This window comes from Eriocheir sinensis, chromosome 1 (genome assembly GCF_024679095.1).
Source record: "Eriocheir sinensis breed Jianghai 21 chromosome 1, ASM2467909v1, whole genome shotgun sequence".
Classification (NCBI taxonomy): Eukaryota; Metazoa; Arthropoda; class Malacostraca; order Decapoda; family Varunidae; genus Eriocheir; species Eriocheir sinensis.
In genome coordinates this window covers 38,046,257-38,055,722 of record NC_066509.1, presented here as the reverse complement: position 1 = coordinate 38,055,722, position 9,466 = coordinate 38,046,257, and the positions used below count along the sequence as shown (strand labels likewise).

Genomic DNA, 9,466 nt, shown 5'->3' with positions numbered 1-9,466 from the left:
TAATGGTGACAATTATTAAAGTTCTACTATTTAGCAAACAGTATGTCAGCAAGACAGACTCTTCATTATATTCTTTACGGCAGTGTATTTTTTAACATTATAACTGGGCGACCATTTGGTCGCCCAGTGATGAAAAATGGTCGCCCAGTAAAGCGATTCTTTAAGTACTGGGCGACCAGATCAATTCATCAAACTTTATGAGGAAATTTTAGTAAATTTAAGACAGCTCTTGCATTGGCCTTCTATCTCCGTTTTCTTTCATTTGAGAATTCGTTAATATTGAAATTTTCTCCCCTACTGATTTCAGTGTTTTTACATAGAGTGAGTATGAAAGTTTATTATAACATCATAAATTATCAAAATAATAATAATACATTTATGATGAAATAAACAGCCAAGCATATAATGGTGGAAGTTTTCCATCATGTAGCTATATGTACAGCAGATACGAATGTTACTTGTTTGTTTTTAAAGTCCACCTGACTGTGGTTGTCCCGAGAGGAAGGAAAACGTTTTGTTACTTTTAATATCAGTGCCGAATTTAGCTACAGCATAGAGCAGCTTGCAGGGTTCTCAATCTTCTGAAGGTTTGAACCGTTTCAGAACCCCACTGGATTGCCCAGTATGATCCCACAGCCCCTTAAATAGGTACGTAGTTGAAGAAAAAGGGTCTTAAAGGTGAAATATTACTTATTAACAGAAATATTCCACTTTGTTATTAGTTGTAAAATAATTGACTGATAAAGTGTGTATCTACAAAGAATATGAATTTAAGAGTGATTAACAAATTGTTTTAATGAGAATATAAAAGTTTTTGCCAAAAACATACAGGCCAGTCAATATTTCACTGCTGCTTGACTGCTGCTGCTGTTGCTGCTGTCCTATCCCTAGCACATCATCAGCTGTGTCAATGCTGAATGGCTCTGGTACCCCTTCAAATACATGAGACTAGCGGCCTATGATGTCATACACCAGTTTATCTACCACAGTTAATGTCTGCGTATCTGTGGTGCCACACGTGTGGGGCCCTCAGGTGCTGGGGGAAATGTCATTGTTATGAAAGGGCAGGGGTAAACCAGTGTATGCTGTGAGGCCTTGGTGTGGAAGTTCCCTGTCTGAACTGTGCAGCTAATCCCCCGTACAGTGAGGGCAGTGAGGGCCTTTTTTACTCCCTCAGGGGCTGTGCAGCTGAGAGAGTGGTGTACATGAGTGTGAATGTGTAAGTGAGTGTGTGCCTGTCTTGGCTAAAACCCTTCATTGGGGGAAGATAGCCAAGGTATTTAGATAGATTGATAGTCATTGACAGATGAACATCAAAAAAATTTCTATATCAAATAAACAGTTCACTGCTATGAACTTATTAACTTTAAGCTGAAATAAAGGCATTGTGGCCAGTATAGCTGCATTCTGTGAGCACATGAAAAACTAACTAATATAAGTTTTGTTTTAGGCGTAATGGTTATGTGTAGTAGCGTGCATTATATAAGGACAATGATACACGCCTGTGGCCTGTGCTCTGTATTCCGTCTCCGAGCCGTTACACAGCGGATCCTTCGAGAATGTAAACAGTGGGTTATAGAAAACTGGATAATGGTGAGGGGTGACTGAGCCACACAAACAATATGAGTATTGAATATTGTCACATCCCTTTTCTTTTAAAAAATGAAAGCAATTCAAATGTGATACATTGTTTACATTTGAACAAATATTTAGTACATGTATATTCCTTAATATATAAAGTATCAGTTACTTGAGATGTATATTCCTTAACAACTAAAATACAAAATTGCATGAGGTATGGTAACTAATACATGAGGTATCTTAGAGCAATACATACATGAGATACATATAGTGTTCACTTACTGACTATAAAATCCTTAAATCTAGATGGAAGAACACCTCGCGTTGCTCTCGCGGTGTTTCCAGGGGTTTGACCTGTTTGACCTGTTTCTTGTATGTCTCCTTTTGGCATATGTGTGTGTTTTTGTCTGGAGTCAGAAACAAGTGTGTCTGTGCTCGGTAGATCTGACTTAACATTCACAGAGCTGTCATCTACGACATCATTCAAATTCTGTTCATTAGTCTTTCTGAGATGTTGTCTGTTGCGTCTAAGAATTCCTAAGTCAGTCTCAATGTCATATGATCTCTCATCTAACCGTTTGTGAACTGTACCTCGTCTCCACACTGAGTCTCCTAATGAGGTTGGTTGGATCCTAACTGCATCACCTTCACTCAGTGGTGTGAGATCTTTTGCTACCTTGTCATAGTACCACGCACTTTTCAGGTTCTTCAGTCTTCTCTTCTTCTTTTCCAATGAAACATCAATTCCACTTGGTTTTAGGAGCTCAGCTGTTGTGGGTAGTAATGTTCTCGTCCTTCTACCTAAACTACGCTGTACTGGACTCAATTCCATATCTTGAGATGGGGTATTTCTGTAGTCTAAAATGGCTAAATAAGGATCACTTTTACTTGCTAGTGCTTTCTTAATCAAGTTCTTTTACAGCAGATTCAGCCATTCCATTGGACTGAGGATATTTGGGGCTTGATGTCCTGTGTTCAAAATCATATTGGACTGCAAAATCACTGAACTCTTTGCTAATGAATTGTGGTCCATTATCACTAACCAAAACTGATGGTATGCCATATCTAGCAAAATGAGCTTTTAACTTCTTGATGACTGCTATTGTATTGACAGAAGTTAACATCAATTTCCCAAAAATTACTGAAGTAGTCCACAGTTACAAGAAAATGTTGATTACCCAACTCAAATAAGTCCACTCCTACTCTCTCCCATGGTCTGTCAGTTATTTCATGTGACATTAGAGTTTATCTCTGCTGTTTGTTGCTGAATTTAAGACATGTTTCACATTGGGATATATATTCTTTAATTTCAGCATTCATGCTTGGCCAGTAAACACATTCTCTTGCTCGCCTTAGACATGCTTCCACTCCCGTATGAGAGGAATGTATTGCCTTCTTGATCTCGCCACGCAGGGCACGAGGAATGACAACCCTTTCTCCTTTGAATATGAGACCATCTTGTGCAGATAGCTCACTTCTATAGTTGAAATATGGCAATAATTGATTTGTAATGTCATCTTTTGCCTCAGGCCATCCTGTGATTATTGTCTGTAAAAGCAAATTCATTGTCTCATCATCCGCAGTTGCTCGCTTTATTTTCTCTAGACGTTCAGGTCTAATGGGCAAAAGGGATATCATGTTAATGCTTTCAAACATTTGACCGCCTTCATTATTTGGTAGATGTTGCCTGGACAGCAAATCTGCTATGTGCATGTCTTTGCCTGGCAAGTATTCTAATTCTAAGTTATACTGAAAAGCTTTGAGTAGCATTCCTTGTAAACGCTTTGGAGCTTTGGTCACTCACTACTTTAGTCATTCTCCCAAAAGTATATTGGTGAAACTTGGTAAGTCCAAAAACAACTGCTAACATTTCCTTTTCTATCTGAGCATATCTAGTCTCTGTAGGGTCAAAGCTCTGCTGGCATAGGAAATGGGTTTACCATCCTGCATCAATGCTGCACCTAAACCTGTCTGACTTGCATCGCACTGTAAAACAAGTGGTCTAGTCTGGTCATAGTAAGTGAGAACTGGGGCGGAAGTCACCGACTGTTTGACCTGTGCTAGCGCTGTGTCTTGAGCTGGTCCCCACTGCCAATCTACGTCTTTGTTGGTTAGACGACGAATGGGTTCCAATATGTCAGATAATTGGGGTAGAAACCTTGCTAGATAGTTAACCATGCCAGTGAGTCTCTGTACCTCCACCACATTTTGTGGGGCTTTCATGCTGACAATTGAAGCTATTTTATCTGGGTCAGGCTTTAGTCCATCTTTAGAAATCTTATGGCCTAAAAAAGATATCTCAGACTTTCTCAGTTCAGTCTTGCAAGTATTTAACTTGATGCCCTGATTCCTACATCTTTCTAGCAACTTGCGTACATTGTTATCATGATCAGTATGTGCTTCATCATCAGTGTCACCAGAACCATAAACTAATATATCATCAGCTACACACACAACTCCTTGCAAACCTTCTAATGCTGTATTCAATCTTTTTTGAAAAATTTCACTGCTGACAGCTAAACCAAAAGGTAGTCTCAACCATCTGTATCTCCCTAGTGGTGTTTGGAATGTTGTCAAGTAGCTGGATTGTTCATCCAAAACACAATGCCAGTAGCCGTTCCTCAGATCAAATTTAGAGAATATTTTAGCCTTTGACAGGTTAGGCAGCACATCATCAATTATTGGAAGAGGATGCATTTCCCTTTGTAAGTCTTTGTTTAATGCTTGTGGATCAATGCAAATCCTTATGTCACCAGATTTCTTACTTCCAACAACCATGCGGCTTACCCACTCTGTTGGTTCATCAACTTTGGCAATGACTTTGGCTCTTTCAAGTTCTCTTAGCTTATTGTTGACTCTCTGCTTAATGCTGATCGGTACTCTGCATGACTGTATTGACACTGGACTTGGATTAGAACTCAAGGTTAATTTCACAACACCAGGTAGTTTGCCAAGGTCTGATGCAAATACATCAGAGTAATTAGCAAAGGAATCACTTACTATACTGATGTTCTCATAATTTACTGTAATCAAGTTCATCTGCTCAGATGCTCTTTTACCCAGAATTGGTGTAACATCTTCTTCTACTACCACAAACTCCACTGAATGTTTGGTATTAGTCCTACAATTGACAATGACAATTCTGCATTTACCCAATGGATGTAGTTTGGTAGAGTTATACATATATAAAACAGTGTTACAGGGTTGCAACTGAATATTTGGGATCATATGTCTAGGAATGGTATTGACACTAGCACCACAATCAACTTGGAAAGCAACTTGTTTGTCACATACCAACATAGATGCCATGATCACCTTGTTGTTGTGTCGGTCAGATACCTTCATCACGTACTGCACCTCAGGGTCATCGTCAGCGTCATCTTGTACACCATGAACGGAATTCCTTGCTGGTCCCTTTGTTTGTCTGTTTTTTCCTCTGCATTTTGTTGCCAGATGATTCTTCCGGTTGCACTTGCTGCATGTCTGGCCGTATGCTGGACATTCTTCTTTCTTCCAGACGTGCTTGGTGCCACAGAATTTGCAGGGTTTCAGTTGCTTGGGTGTAGGTGAAGTCTCAGGCTTTGCAGCTTGTTTCACTTGATTGGGCTTGTTGGTTGGCTTGTGTGAGACTCTGTGAACAGGCTCTTGCGCGCCATCCTTGTAGATCGACATCTGCTTCTGTGATGCTTGATGTGCTGCGGCGATCTTCTCTGCTTGTTGTAGGGTTAGGTCTTCTTCTCGGAAAAACTTCTCCCGGAGTGCATCGTCTCGGCAGCCAAACACCAGCTGGTCTCGCAGTAGGTCGTCCTTTTCAATCTTGAAATCACAGTCTTTTGCCAAAACTCTGAGCCTTGTTATGAATGCTTCCAAAGTTTCTCCACTCAGCTGCAGACACTTGTGGAATTTGTACCTGTCAATCAGCGTTGTCTTCCTTGGAGCAAAGTGGGCATCGAACTTGGCAAGGACAGTGGTTAAAGTCTTAGCAGGGTCAGTCCCACTAGCATCTGGTGTAGGGAACTCAAAAGAATTGTAGATATCAAGCAGCTCATCCCCACCTAGATTTAGAAGTAAGGCCACTTTTTCCTCATCGGATCTCTTCTTAAACCCTGCAGCAAGCACATAGTGGTCAAATTTCTGTTTGAAGGTCTTCCATGCTTTTTTTTTTTTTTTTTTTTTTTTTTTTTTTTTTTTTTTAATTTTTTGCCTATTGCGCCGGTAGGCATCTTCCCGGTGGGGCCTGATGGTCGGCCCAAGGCTTCTTCCAGGTGGGGCCTGATGGTCGGCCCAGCCCGTTCTGGCGCAGGCGAGTGTTTATAGTGGCGCCATCTTGCATTGGCTCATGCTGCCCCCCGGAACTCGTTCTTGATTCGCTTGGACGGCTTCCTCTAGAGTCCGGGTTGATGGGTGGTCTTCAGGACAGCATGTGGGTAGTTTTAAGCCACTCGGCGGTGACTGAAAAATCCGAGTGGTAGCGTGAGGATTCGAACCCGCGTCGTCCATCACGCGGCGAATGTGGGTCCAGTACGCTATCACTTCGGCCACCGCCTACCCCAGATCGGAGTTGCCTGCGAGGTGTATCTTGCCTGGGGCGTTCAGTGCAGAGACAGCCATCTTCACTTTCACTCCCTGTGTCCTCCAGAGAAATGATATTGCTGGCTCACCAGATTCTTGCACCGCCGCTCCTCGTATCACCAGGGCTGGGCGTCACTCTCTTCAACACATTTCATGAGCTTGGAACACTTCTTTCGCCACTGCGCTGCTGTTATAGGTGTCCGAAGGGATTATGTCACTTTTACCGCTGCCACCATGTTTTAAGCGTAATGGTTATGTGTAGTAGCGTGCATTATATAAGGACAATGATACACGCCCGTGGCCTGTGCTTTGTATTCCGTCTCCGAGCCGTTACACAGCGGATCCTTCGAGAATGTAAACAGTGGGTTACAGAAAACTGATTGATTGATTGATTGATAGTTTATTGTTGCAGGTAAACAACAAGGGAGAAGGGAGGACCCTGCCATCCCAACCCCAGGCAGGACAGAGTGTGATTATACAACTATTAATACATGTAGGTAGCACCATGAAATTAAAAAGATACAATGGTAGGAAAACTGGATAATGGTGAGGGGTGACTGAGCCACACAAACAATATGAGTATTGAATATTGTCACAACCCCCCACATGTATATGTGACTTATTTCAGCGACGAGGTATTTCTTGCAACACTGGCTGCAGCGTCGCCACAGCCGCCAGAGGAGGTGACGCGCCTCCATAAACATTATCCCCTATTTTCAAGAGTGAAAAAAAAAGTCCTTGAATTGGATTTTCAAAGCTTTTCCATGACTGTTTAAGGTTTGTAGAAAAGATATATGAAGAGATGCTGATGTTTCATAAGGTAGGTAATGAGATACTGGCACGGACCTAAAACGAATCTTAACCGTCCTCCCTTCCTTTCCTCCCCAGTCAAAATACATCTTCCCTTCCTTCCTCCTCCCCATTCTGTCCTCCCTTCCTTCCTTTCCTCCCCGGTCGAAATACGTCTTCCTTCCCTCCCTCTCCCTTCACTGTCCTCCCTCAAAGAAATTCCTCCCCAGCTCCCATCTCTTCTTCTTGGGTGTTTTATGGGGCTAGTTTGGCTGTGGGGCCGCAGCCTCTAGAGCTCCGAGTTCCCATCTCTCTCCCTCCTCCACCATGGCGCTTGTTTTCCCCCTATTTTCTCCTCTTCCACAGCCTCCACATGCTTCCTGCACTCACCACAGACGGCACGGAGTGGCTTTTCCAACACGGCACTCGTCTCCCTCATCTTGGCGGCATAAACCACGGGTAACGGTAGAAACATGGACTCAGCGGGGTTGGTTTAGGTCCCCGCTCTTGGTACAGGTGACCCGTTGAAGAGTCAGGCCTTCTCATCGGCACACCCTGTAAAAATAAAACAACAGTATCCATTACAAATCTTCCAATTCCCTATTTCTTGCACAGCACATCTTTTCCAGAAAACCCTTCATGGCTTCTATAATTCTCTCATTTGCTTCATCACTCGATCAGTCCCAGCAGCAGCAGCATCCACTCCCTCTCTGTCCTTGCAATCCTCCCATTCACATCCCTGCAGCCCACCTCACTCAGTGCCACCCTCATCATCTCCATCCTTTCTCTCCGGTACCTCCCACACACCACATGCACGACAGTTTCCTCCACACCGCTGTCACACACCTGTCACACTTTACTGCGGGACTCAGACCACCTGTAATTTCTTGCATTCACATTCATACACTGCGCTCGAGCTTGGAAGAGATCACCACCACCCAGGCTTCCATCATACCAGCTGACACACTGCGGGGCTTCCTTTTCCCTGTACCACTCCAAAGTACTCTTTCGCTCCATCACATGCTTCCACCTCCTCAGACCGTCACCTTTCACTGCACTGTCTATCTCTTTCTTCCACTTTCTCACATTCCATTCTAGACCCTCACTATTTCTGTCAGTCACCTTCCATTCAAAGAAACGCCTCCCTTCCTCTCTGCTCACCCACCTGACTCGCATACCACTGTCACCAACCATTCTCATGCAGTTTTTAATCCATTTCTCTCATGCACACTCCACAAGTAGACCTTCCGTGCCAATATCGCTTCATCCATTCGTTCCAATCTGACTTTGTATCTCCTAAATCTTTCCCTAAAGGTACTCCACCCCATATCACCCCTCAATGCTTCCACCGCCGCATACCTTGGTGCATTCAAAGCTAACCTACCGATCCTATTTTGCCCTACTTCCAATTTATCCATTTCCAACTCACTCCATGTAATCACCTCCATCCCATACATCACACTCGGCACTGCTACACTCTTCCACACCTCTCTCAGCACATCATACTTACATGCTCTCATTCTTGCCGCACTTCCCAGACGGCCCACCCATTGATTGACTAGGCTAATCTTCTCATTCTTTGTCCTTTCACATCCGCTCAGACTCATCCATACACCCAGGTACTTGTATGCATCTGTTTGCCCTAGCTCTGTGTCTCCTAGCCTCCAGGTCCTATTTCTCTCATCTTCTGCCCCATTCACAACCATTATCTGACTTTTCTCACTACTATATTTCACTCCAAAATCTCTCCCATACTCATTCACCACATCTAATAGTTCCTGCAGTTCCTCCGCTGACTCACTCATGACTACCACGTCATCTGCATACAGAAGCACACATACCCTGTCTTCTCCCACTTTTACTCCTGCATTCTTTCTCCTCATCCTGGCTGCCAACTCCTCAGTGTACAGACTGAAGAGAGTTGGAGACAGGATGCAGCCCTGCCTAACACCTCTTTCACTCCTCACCCACTCTGTCTCTAATGCTCCTAACCTATACCTGGCTCTCGTATCCACATACATGCTCCTAATGATTCGCACTATCTTATCACTCAAACCTACTTTCTCCAGTACCTTGCACATCACCTCCCTGTTCACTCTATCATACGCTTTCTCAATATCCAGAAACCCAAGATACAACGGACTTCCATTCTTCCTTTTCCTCTCTATCATCTCATTTACCACATACATATTGTCCTCTGCCCTCCTGTCTGTGCGAAAACCATTCTGCTCCTCACCCAGCACTCTCTCTCTTTCAATCCACTTACACAGCCTTTCATTCAACACAGCACAGAAAATCTTTCCCACCGTATTCGCCAGGGCTATCGGCCTATAATTCTTCAGCTCTTTCTTACTCTTATGTCCTCCCTTGTGTATCAGAGTCACTCTGCATTCGTTCCATTCCCGAGGCACTCTCTCATTCTCCCATACTTACAGATACTTACAGATACTTACAGAAGACCTCCTGGAAGAGGCTTACGCCTGTGACTCCAGATCTACGTTAACAACTTGTGGCAGTGTGTGGT

General features: G+C 43.5%; 1 protein-coding gene across 1 annotated transcript in view; it reads right to left on the bottom strand.

The window, feature by feature from the left end:
* Nucleotides 1-7,381, bottom strand: part of LOC126999335 (uncharacterized) — a 52,107-nt gene extending 44,726 nt beyond the window's left edge. The window contains exons 1-2 of the mRNA XM_050861864.1: nucleotides 7,333-7,381; nucleotides 5,101-5,585 (exon numbers count right to left, since the gene is read on the bottom strand). Coding sequence (XP_050717821.1) covers nucleotides 5,101-5,585; nucleotides 7,333-7,381 — 534 coding nt within the window. The remainder of the gene's footprint in view (nucleotides 1-5,100; nucleotides 5,586-7,332) is intronic.
* Nucleotides 7,382-9,466: the final 2,085 nt, after the last annotated feature.